The sequence below is a fragment of the Siniperca chuatsi genome, linkage group LG3 (assembly GCF_020085105.1).
Source record: "Siniperca chuatsi isolate FFG_IHB_CAS linkage group LG3, ASM2008510v1, whole genome shotgun sequence".
In the NCBI taxonomy this organism is placed as follows: Eukaryota; Metazoa; Chordata; class Actinopteri; order Centrarchiformes; family Sinipercidae; genus Siniperca; species Siniperca chuatsi.
Genome location: NC_058044.1, coordinates 2,720,660 through 2,740,048, shown reverse-complemented (window position 1 = coordinate 2,740,048; position 19,389 = coordinate 2,720,660). Strand labels below are relative to the sequence as shown.

The 19,389-nt window shown below is 41.3% G+C and overlaps 1 protein-coding gene across 3 annotated transcripts; it reads left to right on the top strand.

Moving 5' to 3' along the window:
* Positions 1-873: 873 nt before the first annotated feature.
* LOC122873120 (UTP--glucose-1-phosphate uridylyltransferase-like) lies at positions 874-19,093 on the top strand. Of its 3 annotated transcripts, none has more exons than XM_044189471.1 (10): positions 874-1,099; positions 5,501-5,616; positions 7,447-7,554; positions 13,797-13,982; positions 14,081-14,214; positions 15,008-15,305; positions 15,389-15,586; positions 16,967-17,209; positions 18,046-18,150; positions 18,663-19,093. In XM_044189471.1, exons 2-10 carry the CDS (start codon positions 5,518-5,520, stop codon positions 18,768-18,770), a joined length of 1,479 nt encoding a protein of 492 aa, XP_044045406.1. In that variant the 5' UTR covers positions 874-1,099; positions 5,501-5,517; the 3' UTR covers positions 18,771-19,093. The 3 variants fall into 3 exon arrangements, with proteins under 3 accessions (XP_044045406.1, XP_044045405.1, XP_044045407.1); XM_044189470.1 differs by lacking the exon at positions 874-1,099 and adding an exon at positions 4,000-4,224; XM_044189472.1 differs by lacking the exon at positions 874-1,099 and adding an exon at positions 5,394-5,417.
* Positions 19,094-19,389: the final 296 nt, after the last annotated feature.

Genomic DNA, 19,389 nt, shown 5'->3' with positions numbered 1-19,389 from the left:
AAACCTCAGTATCTGTGATGACGATTTTCTTTTATATGAGAAGTTTTTAAAAATGCAATAAATCCGATCAGGAGCCTGATGAGCCTGATCTCCATCAGGCCCCACTTCCATCCACCTGTACATCATGGGAGTGCAGCAGGTCCTCCACATGGGGGCAGCGTCGGTCCAAACTGAACATGAACGGATACCTGAGAAGGTTTGTGTGTGATCCCTTTTCAAATATTCATGAATTTATTCTGTTATTTATTGTAATCTCAGAGGCTTTTTACTCGGAAACATGACAATAACAGGTTACTGTATCCTCTACAATATAATTAGCAGATGGACTCAAGATTGATAATGAAGTCAGTACTATTCAATAGTGAGTTGTTTATGCAGTAAAAGTGTGCAACTGCCCTGGGGCCCCAGGTTCACCGCGTGTGGCTTCGGTAATGTGATTAATTGTGAATTTGTACCACAAGATCAAACTACCTAAAAGGATCATTTGGCCACGGACACGTTTTTGGGGGGAAATAAATGCAAATTATACTTCTTAGCAAAACAAAAAAATCAAGATTAATACTAATGGCTGAATTTGCGATAGAATAAACAGGGATGGAGTCCAAATTGGATGCAATTGAAATAAAAAATAAATTAACATAAAACGAATGAATCTGGACGTAAAATGTGACGAAATATGAGTAAAATGTATTGAAAGCTTAAATGCATGTGAATAAAATTCCGATAATAATAAATAAACGCGGTGTTTACGTTGTAGAAATACAGTAAAAACAGGCCGTCCTAGGGTGGGCGGGACATGCTGGCAGCTCCATCTGATTGACGGAAACAGTCGACCAATTACCGTTCTCGAACACGCCACGTCACTCGCTGTCGGCGGTGGGCTCGCGCCGCAGGCAGCAAGCTAGGCTGGCTGTCAGCTGCAGGAGCTAGCGGCGGGACGCTGCACAAACAGCGCTTTTAGACCGTTTAACTCGACTTTGTGCTCTTAAACTTGAGTCCTCCGGGTCCGAGCGGTAGTCTGTCCCGGTCCGAGGTTGTCCGTGTTGTCCACCCCGGCTGTGTTGTTGAGGCGCTCCCGGTACTTTGACGCTGTGTTCAGGTGGGTAGCAGCTTCGTCAGACAGACCGGCGGCTGTTTGTGCACGAAAAGTTTGTCAAAACAAGTGTCGTTTGCAGTTTTGGGGAATGTAAATGACAATTCAAAGCACTGAAACATGTCTGAACTGCTGGCGTGAACCTGCTTCTGTGTGTGTGTGTGTGTGTGTGTGTGTGTGTGTGTGTCCAATAATTTACCACACTGAAAAATACAAATTACCTTAAAAAAAAATCAGCTATACTTCAAAATATGTTAAGATACACTGCATGAAAATAGCGACAAATTGGCCAAATTACAGATTCATATTGTCTGATTGCACAAATTCTAATAATTAATAAATAATACATTTACTTTACAAGTATACAGCTAAAACCAAGAGAAAAACACAATGCTAGTTTATTGTATAGCACCTTTCAACAGGCATTAAGATATATAAAAGAAAACCAAGGCAATATAAAAAGTTTTTAATCCAATAGAAGATAAAAATGAGCTAAAAGTAGGTCAAATAAATTAAGAATAGAAACAAAACTAGTAAAATCAAAATTAAAAAAACCAATATGAAGTCAATAGAAACAAGCCAGGAAGATATTAGTTGCTTTAGAGATGAATTAAAGTGGCTACAACTGTGATAGCGTCAAGTGAATTAAAATACAGCAAACTCTAAACCTAATTTTCCTGCTGATACACTGAAGTCCCATCAAGGTGTCCCTGCCCGCACTTTGATAACTGGAAATAAGTTTTAAAAGACTCCGAATAAGCATTGGCTTGACCTTCACGCATAATAATATAATAATAATAATAATAATAATAATAATAATAATAAAACTTTATTTATAGAGCACTTAGCAAAACAAAGTACAAAGTGCTTCACAACAAGAGAAATAAAACACCACAGTGAATGACGAAATATAAAGAAATAAAATACACAAAAGCAATAAAATAAGCAGCCAGTTCAGGTAAAATCAGGATCTGCTTTCAGATAAAAATGTGTTTTGAGACGAGACTTAAACGAAGACTCTGACTCAGACAGCCTGATGTCTTCGGGCAGGTTGTTCCAGAGCCTCGGGGCCCTGATGGCCAAAGCTCTGTCCCCCTTAGTTTCCATCCTGGACTCAGGATCAGACAGGAGACCCCTGCCCGAAGATCTCAGACTACGTGAAGGTTCATAAGGGATTACAAGGTCTGAAATACAGTCTGGAGCCGTGAAGAGCCTTAAAAGTAATCAACAAGATCTTAAAGTCGATCCTGAAACCAACAGGGAGCCGATGTGAAGCGGCTGAACCAGGTGTGATGTGGTCGCACCTCTCGGTCCTGAGTCCTGTACAGTCTGCAGGCGTTTCACAGTTTTTACATTAAGACGAGCGAACGGGCCGTTACAGTGATCGAGGCGTGAGGAGATAAAAGCACGCACAACAGTTTCTGCTTCACTAAGATTTAAAATAGATCGGATTTTTTGTTTCTGAGGTGATTAAAACACGACTGGACGAGCTCAGTGACACGTTGCTCAAAACATACATTGCTTTACCTTGACCTTCACACATGGGGTGTAAAGGTCACCGGTACCAGTGATTTTTACATGAAAGCCATTTAAGCACCTGAGCTAAACACAAACGCAACAGTATAAACTACAAAAGTATAAAATTTGAAGTGCAAGGAAGAAATGGAAGAAAAATTATGTACAACTAACAAAATATTTAAGTTACTGTTATCTACATATATCTATAAAAATACACTTTTTGAGCTTTTTCTGAGACGCACACACACACACTTTAACAGTAGAGCATGAGAGGAAGAACACTCAAAATATCCATTAATGTTATTAATATATGTTATATTCAATGGTGGGCGGATGGCCGCCATTATAAAGAGTTCGGTCTAGACCTGCTCTGTAGGAAAAGTGCAATGAGATCTGTTATGAATTGGCGCTATATAAATAAAGTTGAATTGAAAATAAAATTGAATATATATATATATATATATATATATATATATATATATATATATATATATACTGTATTTATAAGTGCAGTTGCAATGTTGGCGCATCATAAATGTTTTTGCTGCCACTGTGGTGCAGCAACTTGTACAGATGCTGTGACATTTGTGACAAAGTTGTTCTACTTTTACTAAAGTTTGATCAAAGAAAGTTCACACCGTGAAGTGGCGCGACACACACACACATTTCTGTTGTGTGTTAGCATTAAACATATGCAGGGTGTGACCCGGCCCTCGGTACCATGCAAGAGAGTTTTTTTAATGTTTGTTTTTTACTGGTTACCTTGGCAACCGCTCAAAAATCCACCACCGTGTCTATATAAAGCAGCCAATTTGGCATCAGAAGTACATGAAATACACTGAACTGTGGTGTTTTTAGGGCTACTACACTTTATTCAGTATTGATTAATCAGGCAGTTATTTTTATTTTTATGAATTATTAAGTCTAAAATATGCCCATTGCAAGTTCTCAGAACCCAAAGTCACGTTTTCAGATATATTGTTTCGTCCGGCCAGCTATCTAAAACTCAAAGATATTCGGTTTATGATCTTTATAAAATAGAGAAAAACAAATCATCGTCACATTTGAGAAGCTGGAACAAAAGAATATTTGGTGTTTTTGCTCCATAAATATATTAAAAGACTGAATCAGTCATCAGAATTGTAATTAATTCATTAATTAATTGTCTGTCTGTCGACTAATTGATTAACCAACTTACAGTTTCAGCGCTAATTAATTTTCTTAATTGTCACACACTCAGGAGTGTGTGACGTGGAGCGTGCAGAACAGTCACACTACACACACACTACACACACACACACACACACACACCCCCTGGCTGTGTGTGATTGGTGTGTGTGTGTGGCTGTGGGCAGGCCTTGTGTTGAGTTCAGGCTCGGAGCTGCAGATCTGTGAGCTTCCTGTGAGGTGAGGATGAGGAGGACGCCTGTAGTTTTCTCTGACAGCTGCTGACTGTTTGTTTTATTTTTCCCGGGACCACTTTTCACGTTTTAACGAACGCGCGGCGTCACTGTGAGCCGACACGCCCGCCTGCTGCTTCCTTTCCACAGATCCAGTCATTATTGTTCCTTGTGTCTAAGCAGACTGTGGTAAAATGTCTCTGACTGTAGCTGGTAAGTTTATATCCAGGTTGTTCCGAACAGATTGTGGAACTTTTTCTGCGTGTGAGATTAGACTTTTGTCCTTTCCCAGATGTTAATGAGTCATTTTCTCGTTTCCACTAATAGTCAGTCTGACATGGTGTTTTACATAAACAATATTTAATGGGTTAAAGTACCAAATGCTTTAGGTTTTAGAAAGGTTTGTTAAATTCGTTTCATGAAATGTATGAAGAAACATCCTCTGACCTCAGTTAACTCCAGACGCTGAAACACAATTACGTCCACTTTCGTTGTCAGCAGCTGATTTTAGATTTAGCAGTTTTAAAATCAGCCTGTTAGATGTTTAGTTGGACAACCAGATCAGTAAGAACACGTTTGTGACATTGAAGGTTTGTTTTAATATTACTGTATGTTATAAAACTCTTACTTCAGTGTATGTGATCTTTACATTTGAGCTTAAATTGAAGAATTTCTTGTTGCAAAGTTTGCAACACCTGAACTTTGGAAACCCTTCGAAATGTATCAGAATGAAAAAACAAACTCAAAGTGGTGAATTTCAGATCTGAAAACGCGTATCACACTTCACAGGTTTAGTAAAAATGTTTGAAATTAATTTAATGAACAAATATAAAAATATATGGCAAGTTGGCCTTAGTATGGTAGGTATGTTTGATGCAAATAGTTTGTGTATTGTAAGACGGGAAGGCGTAATAACTGTCTGTAGTGACGAGAATCTGGGAACGTAGGTTTGAGAGATACAAGTCGCACAATTTGCTTCAACTTCAGGTTGTTCAAGGTCGACTGAGATATTTTTACCCTGCAGCTGCCACCATTTTGCAGTGATATTTATTACATTAAAATATGTCAGAAAATAAAAGATCCTGTGTTTTGTCTGCTGAGTTTGGTGTTTTTAAAAGGACTGAAAGCTGCTTTAGAAACATATCATCCAATCAGGATCCCTGCTAAACCCAGAAAAACTGATGCCCCAGTTTAACTTCTTTTTTGCATTGTATGTATTGATAGATGTTAAAATGCACTGTTTTGTGTAAATTGATTCTTCATTTAAAGCCAACAAAGTCACTGTAAAGAGCTGTCAGTCTTTAAAACTGAGTTTAAGTGGAAAGTGAAGTGAAGATCTGCATTTGGTTTCCAACACGTTTGCCTCTGAGCTGTTTTTGCAGCAGTCTGTGACTTCTGACGTGCAGGTGAGCAGACTTTGGGTAAATACTCCTCAGGGCTCGGTCTCTAATGAAATGCGAAACTAAAATGAAGGTCTGTGTGTTTGCAGACCTGACCAGAGGAGCGATGACAGAGTTCCAGGAGAAGCTCCGTCAGCAGCATGAGGAGTCGATGCACCGCGAGCTGGAGGCGCTGCTCAGTACGGCCAACAAGACCGAGGCGGAGGTGAGAACAGCGGAGGCTCTGCTGCTCCTCCAAACATCCCCAAAAGCTCCCCACAAAGTCTCCGCTCATATCTGAAACTCCTCACAACCACAGTTAATCCCAGTCGTAATGTTTTAACAGTATTAGGCAGACTAAGCTTGAGCGGTCTGGTGGTGCGATTTCAACTTTATCAAACTGTCGACTAAACGCTGTAATGCAGGGTGAAGGGACGGACTGATGTGGTTTTTGAGGCCGATACAAACACCTTTGTTCTTTCCGTCTGTGCCTTCTTGCAGTAGCTATAATCAGCCAGTGGAAGTGGAATAAATTCAGTTTCCAGCAGCATTAAAACATTTCAAACGTCTTACATTTGGATTTGTGAACCACAGTTTGTAGTTTTGGCGGCACACAAGGTAACAAGTGTCATGGGCTTATGTATCTGTTACAGATATATTACAAATATTTGTAAAGTTTTGCATACAGAGAGTCCAGTAGGTTATCACATCACATCACACAGCACAAAGTCTCTGTTGGGAGAGTTTTAGCCTGCTGGTGGAACATGAGGTGAACAACCCTGAGGTCCTGCAAGGCAACACACACACACACACACACACACACACACACACACACACACACACACACACAGCTGCAGTGAATGGGAATATATTGAAGAGATTTTAAACTTGCGCTGCAGTTTCTCCCTCTGCTAATGATGTTGGGTCTCCCCTAGAATCCGCTCATTCAGTAAATCTGGTGATATTCAGTATTTTTCTGAATGTCAACAAAAGGCAAGAATCAGACAAAAGATCCGCGCACTGTACTAATAGCTCCCAGCTATTTTAATTGAGCAACGTTTCGATCTAACGTTGATCTTCGTCGGGCACTGTCAAATCCTCATCACAAAGCAGAACAGTCGATATATAGACACAAGCACATTGCTTGTTCTGCTTTGTGATGGTGATTTGACAGTGCCTGTTAGTACAGTGTGCAGAGCTTTTGTCTGATTCTTGCCTTTTTAGTTTGCTTTTTGATCCAGCACCTGTAGAAGTTTTTTGGACACCCTGTTTGTTGATGTCAACAAACCCCATGAAAAGACCAAAACCATCATGAACGAATCTGCTAACAGGTGTGTGTGTGCGAATCGCAGCCTGATGGATCTTCTTCCTCCATCGTTGTCCAGAAACTATTAAAACACATCAGCGAGCCGCTCTGCTGCACTGGGTCACATGTTCCTTCATCACCATGAACACACACACTGTAGTTTATTCTGACTCAGTCCCACACACACCGTCCTGCTGCCCCAAACACTCACTACAGCACCACATGTGGATTCATCCGCCGCTGGAAATAGTCCCCAACAAACACTATTTCATCCTGTTTGATTAAAACTACAGCGAGCAGCTGTTTGAGGAAACTACTGAGCCTTGAAACTATATATTTGTGAGGTGTTTTTAAAGATTTACGTCTTCAGGAGGAACCAATGGGCTCGGAGCTGAGAGCCGCACACAGGAAGTATTGAGACGCGCTAACAGATATGCAGACGGTTTTGGTCTGCACATGGGATTTGTTGACAGTAAGAAGAACAGAGTAACATCAGACTTTTCCTTTAAGGTGTGGACGGGCGCTTCCAAATATATTTTGGTATATCATCATCATCCTTCGTTATTTGTTTTTTGCCTCTCATTGAGTCATTCGTGTGTCTGCTGATAAACATGGGGGATATTTATTTATTGGTTCATTTAATGGGGACAGTTTTACCTGCTTTAAACAAAACAACAAAAAAATGTTTTGTGTCACTGAAGTTTAGTTTTTCTGACAGCAGAAGGTGACGTTTGGTTTGTTCTGTTTCAGATCTCCAGAAAAGATTTCGACGGCTTCAAGAAGCTCTTCCACAGATTCCTGCAGGTCAAAGGTCCTTCGGTCGACTGGGTCAAGATCAACCGGCCGCCGGAGGACTCGGTAGGCACCAGATACCACCGGTCACACTGTTTACCAGAGGCCAGGGTTTCATGTTGCAATCCTCTGTGCTGCAATCCAAGGTCAGTGTTCAGACGCCAGAACAGCTTCAGAGTTTACTGACTGTACAGAACATCAGGCAGCAGCAGCACAGTTAACCAGCTGATCACAGGGTGGACAGAAACAAACAAATGGCTCAGAACAGAAACTCCAGTACGTTGCTGCATATTCTGGCGTTGAGTCGACTCAGAAGTCTTGTCCTTTTATAATGGGATTGTCAGGTTTGAGCTACTCTCAGTTTAACCTAGCTGGATGTAAATCAGACAGCTTTGGAGTCGTTCGAAGGTGTATTTTTTCCTCTTTTGACGGAGCTGGACTTGCGTTTTCCCCCTGCTTCCAGTCTTCAGCTGTTGGGCATTAAAGGGTTAAGCTGGATTTATAGTCAACACAGGGGGTTAATGACTAGATATTACGATATTTACGCCGTAGGTTTTGATTCATAGTTGAACATCAGATTTCACCCGTAATGCTACACGAATATATTGTAAGTGATTAGCCTGTGTGCTTTAATTATATGTCATTCAGTTCGTTATACAGAGAAACAGTGAGCTACACACACACTCATAGGACTGCATCCAGTTTTTTTTGCGTTATTACACGCCGTCTCATTACTGAATCGCTGCGTTTATGTTCATTCATTCATAGAGAGCGGGGGTCGTGGTGAGCAGAAGCTCTGCAGTGTAAAGGCTTTGCTTGATGCGTGTCACTGAAAGGGAGAAGACTACTGAGAGTCTTTCTTCAGCTTCCTTAATGTTTCTTCACTATCAACAATCTCCAGCGGCAGCAGAAACTTGCTGGAGAAAACACAAGCAGTCTATGCTGGCCAATCATTAATCGTCACTGTAGCCTCGATGTGTAGTTAGGTTTTTTTAGGAAGTGCAGGTCAGCTACGCCGTTACCTTGGGGTCTGCTGGTCCAATACGTTTCTGATGCTGGTGGAGATTGATGAGAGTGGAGACAACAGGAAGCAAGTTAAAGAAAGAATCAAGTTATCTGCTTATTTTAAGTAACACACGTCTAACAGAAGCAGCTCAACTGCAAACCCTCTGCTCACTGCGACGCTTGCTCTCCACCACAGTGAAGGAAACGTCGTAAATACGACGACTGCGCAGGAGTATCACGCCGTGGATACACAGGAGGAGTAGCGTGAGCAGCACGTTAGCAGAATACAGGATGTGTTCAGGCACAGTATTGAGTGTAGGTCGCCTGCATTTTGCCAGCGCTCAGAGCCCAACGTAAAACGGAAGAAAATAGACTTGAAGCGCAAAAATACACTTTGGTTTACGTGTGTGTAACGAGAGTGAAACCTGAGCCTTCAGGCAGCCTAAGCCCAAGACGAAAGACAAAGTGAATGAAAGAAAAAAACGCAGCTATTGTGGGGAATATAATTAAAGCACGACACGTTCATCTAGCCTCGCGGTCGTGCTATGAATGGCTGAAATCCAAAGCTGAACTATGAAACAAAATGAACACCGCAGATATCTGCAGCGGGACAGTCGTTCCAACTGTAGTGCTAAGTTGGACTAAACATGTCCTGGACCTTTCTCTATACTGGATGCACAGAGATGAAAATGACGTCCATCTTGTCATCTGACGAGCATACAGCGTGCGGGACTGTTCCTTTAAATGATTCGGCTACTACAGAATGGAGATGAGCTTCATGCTTCAGAGACAAGCTAACGAAACCAGATCTAAGGACAGAGAACATTCAGGCTAAAGCCAGCGATTTATCAGCACCGTGACATTTCACACACACACACACACACACACACACACACACACCCAGTGTTCCCAAAATACCCGGGCACAGTGAAGGTTAGGACTAAGAATAGTCTGACCGCCGCAGCATTCGAAAGTCTGGTTTTAGGGCGGTGAGGTCGGGCAGATGCTGACATTTGTCTCCTGTTGGACTCTGGACACTGCTGGGCACCTGCCTGTCTTCATATCCACCGCCCACCCTCACCCCCACCCCCACCTCACCCCCCCCAGTCCCAACTGCTATTAATAATGACCTTAACACCTTAACACTGATGTGAGTCTGATCCCACGGGACATCGCGATCGTCATGAAGGCTGATCACAGAATGTGAAACACTTTATCCTGAGTCTACTTATGCAAGTCTCTCTCACACTCACACACACACACACACACACACACACACACACACACACACACACACACACACACACACACACACACACACACACACACACGTGTAACAACAATAACAATATTATAATGACATATATACAATAATGATATATATACACTGAGATTTTGGTCATTATAATATTATAATATATTTAATTGTTTAAGTCTTTTTTACAGGACTGTCCTGGGCAAAACAGCAGCAGCACGTGGAACATAAAACATTAAAGTTACAAAACATATAAGACAGACTTAAAATAAATAAAAATAAATATGTAGAGAATATCCAAACAGATGTGATCAGTAGGGTAATAAAATAATACTACTAAAATGACAGCAATAAATATACCATAACAAGGAATATAAAAATAAAAATAAATACATTGTGAAGATGAATAAAATATTGAAACCAATACCTCTGATGATCACAATATATCCAAATATTCCAACCATATAAATTAGTTTAGTCTGTTACTGATCTTGTTTATTTCCCAGCTCCATGTTAAATACAGTTGTGGATCAAAGTGTCTGCAAAGTGAGTTTATTAACACTTTAATAAATGTATCACTCAATTATCATCTCTTATACACAAAAATCCAACCTGCTTAATAAATCACAAAACACTGAATTAACTATTTAAACTATTTTTAGGGCATTTTTGCCTTTTTATATTGATAAGAGAGTTTAGAGATGACAGGAAATGAGTCGAGAGAGAGGAAAGACGACGTGCATCAGAGAGCGGTTACGTGGTTAGCATCTTAAACACGAAGATCACCGGGACGTCGCGAAATGAGCCGGTGTCAAATTGATTAGAGGTTAGGCTCCTGTCAGTGAGCACAACGAGACCTGCAGTCTCCCTCCTTAAACTTTCAGCTGCGATCTGTGGAGGTGACAAGAGTCCCAACTCAACATCTGGTCACTTTATTATTTATTTGTGTTAGTGCTGTCAGACATTGTAAAGAAAAGGCACAAGAAATCTCTAATAAATTAGGAAATATATGAGAACGTTTGTTGGAGGTTTTATACGTTTGAAAGCCCGAAAGCCGTCACTAACAGACAGATGAAGTCAGAAATGTTCCACGTCTGAAAAGGCCTCAACTTTCATGTCACTGAAAGTTTTGTAGTTTAAATTTGATTTGTGAGCTTCGAGGCTGAAGTCTTTATTATAACAATAATAATAATAATAATAATGATACCTCTATTTGTATAGCACATTTCATGCTAAGATGCAGCCCAAAGTGCTTCACAAGACATATCGTATCAATAAAAAATAACAAAGAAGCTGCTGCCGTCCTCCAGCTCCAGTTGACACACGGAGAGATTATTGATTAGTTTGTGATTGATTATTGATTAGGCCGTTAAGCGTGCTGTTTGCTGTTTTATGTAACATTAATCTGACAGTTCGTGCAGGTCGGTGAATTCAAGGCCAACAGCGAGTTCAGCAGCTTAAATGAAAACTTTTTTTCTAAAATGTGAAATATCTATTGTACAGCAGTGGTACATTAATTAAGGACTGTACTTTATGCAATATTGTTCTTTTCACTCCACTACATTTATCTGATAACCTTAGTTACTTTGCAGATTCTGATTAATGATACAAAATGTAGTCAGCTAATACATTATTATGTATTATTATTAGTTAATATACGACTTTATTGGGGGGAAATTCACAAGTTACCCAGCAGTATATAAAATATTTAAAATAAGCTCCACCTTCACCAGCTGCAACATTAAAATGATGAACACATTAATGCATCAATAATTATAATCCAATAATATAATATACATATATGAAATGGGCCGTTCTGCATAATGAGTACTTTTACTTTTGGCACTTTAAGTATATTTTAAATGCATGAATTGAACTTGTAACACTTGTAGTATTACTGCAGTGTAGAGTGCTTCTTCCACCTCTGATTATACACAACTCTTTACACACAGTTAATGATTTCATATCTGTAAAAGTTGAAGAATCAAGTATCATTATGTACTTATGAATCAAAAACTTGGCTTATCTTCCATCTTTAATAAACCTTGAAAAGTTACTTTAACTTAGTTTTTTTAAGTTTTTAATTGAAATTGGGGGGGGAAGAGATATTCCTGATGAGATTTCCAAATGTATATTTTCCAGTGCTTTTAACACCACAATCAAGAATTGCATTAACTTACATAAATGTTTTATTGTGGCGGTGACAGATGTCTAAACGACAAATAAAACTGAAACTGTCTGCATGGCTAGGTAACACTGGTGGTTTTTAGTGATTTGAGTGAAGCGACCCTTAAACTGGAGGACTACTGGCAGCTGTTTGGGGTCTGAGAGACGGAGAAGACGTGTCCAAATGTCTCCACACAGTCTGCTGCTACAGTGTGGTCAGCAGGAGGGACACCACGCTTCATATTTAACAAATACTACGCAAACACTGTTGTTGGATGGCTACTGTACTGCTGTAGTACAGTGTTGATTACATCTCTCTCACACACACACACACACACAGTGTCCATAAATACACATGTCCTTTCTGTGTGTCAGACTGCTGTCATGTGTTGCTGCTGAGGTTTTAAAGGTCAGAGGGCCGTCTGTCCCGAACCCGCTGCAGCTCAGTGAGCTTAATGATCAGTTTGGAGGCTGCAGCTGAATTGCGTTGCGTTATACTGACAGGCGTTTGTTATTTTGTCCACCCCATTTATATCAGCACGAACTACCTCCTCTAAAGTGATCGTACAGTTGAATCCACACGTCTCTAAAACATTATGCCCTTCATGACGGCTGGATTTATTGCAGGACTGTTGTATTAGACAGACTTGTTTTTAGCTAGGCGTACCTAATAAACTGGTAACTGAGTGTACTTAACATTGGATTGTCTTTTTGGTTAGTAATGGGAACACAAACATTAAAAAGTAAAACTGCATGCACATAATCATAGACTACTGTTTATTCTAGTGTCGAAATTTAGGATCTTCGACCTTCATCAACACATTGAAATATTCTGAGACTTTGTCGCAGACCTCCAGCTGTCTCTGTCGTTCCCTCCCTGTTCCTTTTTCACTGTAGCATGTTTTTATGTTTTTCTTAGTAGGCTATAAATAATATGGAGTCATTGTAGGCTTCCTGCTTCATATTTCAGCACGTGCAGTTACTTTTAAAGGAAACAAGGTTCCTGAAGTCTTGACAACATAAAAACACTTCCACGCCGGATCCTACAGCTAATACATAACATTAACTCTCTGTCCTCTTCGCTGTGTTCAACGCTGGTTGACAATCAGAGTCCTCTGTCAGACAAACTCAGCTGTTTGCTCTGTCTGTTTCTGTTTACCTGCAGATTTACAGCGTTTCAGTTCATACTGTCGGTCACCCTCACATATATTATGTAACAAAACGAAATCGTCAATGTTTCTTTATAAGGGTACATTTGTTTTGCAGGCAGGAAATTCAGTATTCAGAGACAGAAAACCAGAGTATCCTGAATCAGAAAAGTCTCTCGTACTGGCTTTACTACATAAAGTATCGCTGATATTTAGTTCCCCATGCCGTCTTTGCTTAGCTGTGCAGTAGCTTCTGGTACACAGGCTTTGTAAATCACGAGATCAGTTCTGAAGAACTGCAGCACGGATCATTTTAAACCTCATCTGTGCACGAGTTTGCAGGTGTGTCTCTCTATGTACACATTCATCAGTGGACGCTGCAACGTTTTAGGGAGTAAGTTATTAAGAATAAAAAGAGAAAAGAGAGGAAAAACAATAAGCAAACCAGTCTTAATCATCAAAGTATACAGTGGTTAGAGATGCAGACATTCCAACATTTTGTCTGTTCATCAAAAGTCCAGACATGACGAGAACGCTAAAAACAGACGGTGGACATGTTTTCTGTAATAAGGAGGAGAAAGTGTGAATTCACTGCAGTACATCCATCCGATTCATCTAACTCTCGTCCTTTAAGGCACAGGTGTGTGTTACCTGTCAACACAGACATATGTTGATACTCTGTGTTCTGCCCAGTCAAAACCTGACTTGCTGTCCTTTTGAATGTCTCTGCTCAGATCCAGCCCTACGAAAAGATCAAGGCGAAGGGTCTTCCTGACAACATCACCACCAGCCTCAACAAGCTCGCTGTGGTCAAACTGAACGGCGGTCTGGGAACCAGCATGGGCTGTAAGGGCCCCAAGAGTCTGATCAGCGTCCGCAACGAGAACACCTTCCTGGACCTGACCGTCCAGCAGATCGAGGTAGAGACACACAAAACGCCACAACAAGCGGCTCCGAGCCTGTGGGGGGGGGGATCAGGTTGAACTGAACTCTGTTTCTCTGCCGTCGTCGTTTTCAGCATCTGAACAAAACCTTTAACGCTGACGTGCCGCTCGTTCTCATGAACTCCTTCAACACCGACGACGACACGAAGAAGATCCTGCAGAAATACAAACACCACCGCGTCAACATCCACACCTTCAACCAGAGCAGGTACAGCGCACGCATCCAGCCACAGTGAGGCTACACAGAGGGTTTTACATCACCCACTCTGCTTCACAGCACACCTTTCTGCCATGCAGCGTTTAGACACGGTGCTTCTTGTTGACTGTGTTAGCGTGAACAACGGAGAACACGGGCAAGTCATCTTAATTTAACAATATTTTAATGATGCTTTTCAACACACACAGACAGCTCCGACAGTACCAACAACACACAGTGGCCACAAGAACTAAACATCTGACTTAGATCCCTTTTTATATGCGATGTACAGAGAACAAGGCAGAGATAGCTGCACACTCAAATAATTACATTGTGGAAGTATAAAGGGGAAAATATCATACCAAAAGAAATTGGAAGCTAAGCATTAAAATCTGTGCAGATTTAAAAAGGAACAGGTTCCTGTTTCAGTGTCAAAGCACAATAATGCCTCTAACGAGCTGGAATTAACAGGCGTCTTGCTTTAGCAAAGCTATTCTTAAAACTTCACAATAGAAATAAGAGGTTAGTCCAGAGTTAGCACTGCTGGAGCTGGATCACGGGACAGCAGCTGAACATACTGTGGACTTTAAACCTACTCAGTCTGACCACTGAGGAGACTGCAGAGGGCCCAAAGAAAAACGGGTTCCCAAAATATTTAGAGCCCAGTTGCACCGTTGTGGTTAAAAAATGATCTCGGGTCACCGGAGCGCACTGATCGATTTGCAGCTTTTAATTGTGCAAACAGAATAATGTTTCGACGCTACTGTGTCTTTTTCACATCACTGATCAGTTCTTCTCCTCGCAGGTATCCGAGGATCAACAAGGAGTCTCTGCTGCCGATAGCCAAAAACATGGGGATGGGCGGTGAGAATTCGGAGGCCTGGTACCCGCCTGGTCACGGAGACATCTACGCCAGCTTCTCCAACTGCGGGCTGCTGGACAAACTCATCGCCGAGGGGAAGGAGTACATCTTTGTGTCCAACATCGACAACCTGGGCGCCACCGTCGACCTCTTCATCCTCCACCACCTGATGAGCCAGCCGGCCGACAAACGCTGCGAGTTCATCATGGAGGTCACTGACAAGACCAGAGCTGACGTCAAGGTCAGTGCAGATCACCGCGACCTTTAGGTTTTCATTCCCGCGATGATCTCGGCCTCTCAGTGCTTCCTGTTTCCTCCCTGCAGGGCGGTACACTGATCCAGTACGAGGATCATCTGAGGCTGCTGGAGATCGCACAGGTACCCAAGGCCCACGTCGACGAGTTCAAGTCCGTCACCAAGTTCAAGATCTTCAACACCAACAACCTGTGGATCTCTCTGCCCGCCATCAAGAGGCTGCACGAGAAGAACGCCATGGACCTGGAGATCATCGTCAACCCGAAGGTGACGGACACTAACAGCCACGAGGCCTGCAGGCTGTTTACACGTGACAGTAACACTTTGTTTTACAGGTCTGTCATTGTCTTAGCATTTTCTAGGACGTTTCCTCAAAAGAACTAATAGACACAGTGTTTGATTAATGAGCTCCAATCAGTTGATGCAGCAGGTTCAAAAACTTGAAATTTGTCCTCAGTCAAGCATACAGGTAAACATTTATGTCAAATGGAGTTTCTGGTAATAAATTAATAATCATTGAATATTTACTTGGGTTTCACTTGAGCTTTTCTCCCAAGAAATCCTATTTTCAATATAATTACTATCAAATTCCATCCTACTTTCCAGGAAACGTCTGAGGAAATCATTAGGAAATTACTAGAACTGTAGCCGTAAGATAAAACATTTCCACAAAGTGAAGCACAGGTGAGTCGGGTAGCAGCAAAGTACCGTTGTGTCCTCTCTGGTTAGAAACACACAGCTGGTCGCCTCGTCTGACTGCTGACATCCTGCCACGTTTTAAAGTCTCGTTATACGGTTCGGGGATCCTCTTCAACCCTGCAGAGAACGACCTGTCTGTCCATCCGAGGATGGTGGTGCACTGAAGGGTCACGCTGATCTTGTGTAGAGATCCTTTTTGAAAAACTCAGTGAAGGTGTGGAAATCATCACTCGTTTCTGTTTTCATAATCAGTCATTTTGCATTTTTGGAGTTCCTCATCAGACTCATACCCTCAGCTGCTAGTTTATTAGGTACAAATAGCTAATAAAAATATGCTTATACAAGAGTTTCTAATATTTATCTTCTATCATTGACATAAATGGGATGGACAAAATATTAAAGAACAGTTGAATCAACACGTCTCTAAAACACAAACTGAACATTATAACACTAATGTGGTCTAATACAGCAGTCCTTCATGAAGGTTAACTAATTGTATCTAATAAACTGGCACTCCAAAATCTGTAGTGGCGTTGAAACAAAGGAAGAGTATTTTCTATCATCAAAAAGTTGATTTTGGGGATTTATTCAAATGTAAACATTTTCTATCATCACATCCTTGAAAAAGCCATTTTATGCAGTGTAACATCACTTCACTCACAGGCTCATGTTTGTTTTATTTGTCATAAATCTTACATTAGTGCTTTTATTTTTCCAGTGTAGTCCTAAAGTGTCTTTAAAGTTGCTCCTGGCGTTTAGTGATGAGTGATGTTTTCTTAATATATAATAGATTATTTTTTTTGTCAAAACAAACTTGTTAACCATTTTTTGTGATGGCAACAGGTTGTAAGATGACACGTAAACCCTAAAAAGTTTGAAAAAGCAGCCGCTGAATCACCCGATATCTGCAGTTTCCTACTCTAACCGAACCCCTGAATGTCTCTGCAGACGTTGGACGGCGGTTTGAACGTCATCCAGCTGGAGACGGCCGTTGGCGCCGCCATCAAGAGCTTCAACAACGCCATGGGTGTGAACGTCCCGCGCAGCCGCTTCCTGCCCGTGAAGACGTCGTCCGACCTGCTGCTGGTGATGTCGAACCTGTACAGCCTGGACGCCGGCTCGCTCACCATGAGCAAGAAGAGAGAGTTTCCCACCACGCCGCACGTCAAGCTGGGCAGCTCCTTCACCAAGGTCAGCAACGACTGGAAAACATCTGTCTGTCCAAAAGGGTCAACATTTAAATAGTGTTTCTGTTATCGATTTGACTTTTAATACGGAAGCCAAGAGCAGCCAGGATAAATCCCATTATCTTTAAATCAGGAGTTTATTCACTTTCTCATTTTCTCGCCTGTTTCTTGAGATAAATATCCTGTTGTCTTACCTGATAATTATCTTGACGTAGCAATAATGGGTTAATTGCCTCGTTATTTCAGGGAAGCAGTCATTTTTTTCATGATAATGGAATAATTTTCTTGTTATCTTAACAAAACTAAAAGTTGTTTTATCCTGTTATCACGAGAAAATTAATTTTGTTACGTTGAGAACACGATCATTTTATAATGTCAAACAGGATATTTATCTCGAGAAAACAACCTTTTACTTCCTCACGATAACGAGTAAATATTTCCATTATTGACCTCGATAGCTCAAAATAATCGGACTTAAATATTGCAATGACGGCCGCTCTCGGCTTCCGTACACATCAGTCCTTTTTGATTGTTTGGTTGAAGGAGTCCTAACGGGTTTGATAGCTATACATTTATAATTGGATCTCTTTTGATTACTTACCGAAAAGATCATTGAGCAACTAAAGGAGGAGAAAAACCAAAAAAAAGTATCAACATTGTCAAAGTGTTTTTTTCAATGCTGCTGTTGTCCGGTTTGATAAAAAGTGGTGACATAGTGGAGTTTTCTTTTCTGTTGTAGCTTACGCTCACGAAAAGACAAAATGTGCAGAAATCAATAAGAGGGACTGAACTATTTTCAGGAATCGGACAGCTGAGGCAGCTCTGATGTTTGTTCTGCAGGTTCAGGAGTTTCTGTCCAGGTTTGAGAGCATCCCGGACATGTTGGAGCTCGATCACCTCACTGTGTCAGGAGACGTCACCTTCGGAAAGAACGTCTCTCTAAAGGTAAAGAGCGTTTCCAGCCGCTGACCTCTGACCTGTCGTTAAAGCTGCACTGCTGACCGAAGATAATTCTGCATTTTATAAAAACATTAGCAGGTTGAGTTTTCTTACAGTAGAGATTCTCAGTCCTGACAGACGAGGCAGCTGAGCCTCAAAGTTTAAAGGATACGTTCACAGTTTTTCCAAGTCTGTCTTAAAACAGCAGTCAGGAGCCCGTATAAACGCTGAAACAGCTTTTGCTTACTGTAATCTCATTAAAGATCCCATCCTAATGTGGTTTCAGTGGAAGTGAAAATGTTTTCAAAAGTTTATCTGAAGCTAATATGATGCTTCCGGAGTCTGAGTTAGACAAATCAAGTGGATATCTTCCAAAGTTAGTCTTTTTAGTACAAAATTCACTCTTTTTGTTACTATCCGTCCACTGCCGCTCAGCAGGGAAACACTAGAACTTTGGAACAATCAAATTTCCCAGTAAAATGGGGGGGAAATTTAAATCAAACTGTTTCTTCCACCAGGGAACAGTCATCATCATAGCAAATCACGGTGACCGGATCGATATTCCTGCCGGAGCGATGCTGGAGAACAAGATCGTTTCAGGAAACCTGCGGATCCTCGACCACTGAGGCCTTCTGGGAAAAAAAAAAAACCAGACGAATCCATTTGCACCTTGAAGAGACTCAAAGAGATAATTTTCCTTCTCTTCACTGATGAACTATCGCAGTTTGTTTTTGTCCGTCTTCACCCTGTAATTTCAATGTAAAGCCAGCCTGAAAGGGTCGAAGGCCAACCTCCTCCTCCTCCTCCTCCCTGATGCACTCTGCAGACGTTCAGCTCATCATGACGCTTTTCAGGAGGAAACTCGCTGTTACCTCAAACAATCGCTGCACAGTCTGAGCCGACTGCGGTCGTCTGTATCTGCTGTCTATTAAAGTGCAATTTGGGTCAATGAGTGTCATGTGATTTTTAGGTGAAGTACAGGCAGATACTGGAGTAGCGCCCACTGACAGTGACTTTGAATTCAGAAAACAGTTTTTAAATGATTTCATATCTGGAGTCTAAAAAGAGAGACGCTCTCACTCTGATTCCCATGTTTACGTCTGACAACTCGAGGCAGTTGGATGATTGCCTAGTACATAGTACAGAGTACCCAAAGTCACAAACTATATATTATACTTTGGGGGCTCAAATTTAGGTTTAATTACCTTGAACGACATTAGCTGACATCAGGAGTCCAAACCTGAT

Excerpts from the sequence above, each read along its gene's own strand:
- LOC122873120 (XM_044189470.1), top strand. Across the intron at positions 14,215-15,007 it reads CACACCTTCAACCAGAGCAG|GTATCCGAGGATCAACAAGG; the intron begins GTACAGCGCACG and ends TTCTCCTCGCAG. Across the intron at positions 17,210-18,045 it reads TGGGCAGCTCCTTCACCAAG|GTTCAGGAGTTTCTGTCCAG; the intron begins GTCAGCAACGAC and ends TTTGTTCTGCAG.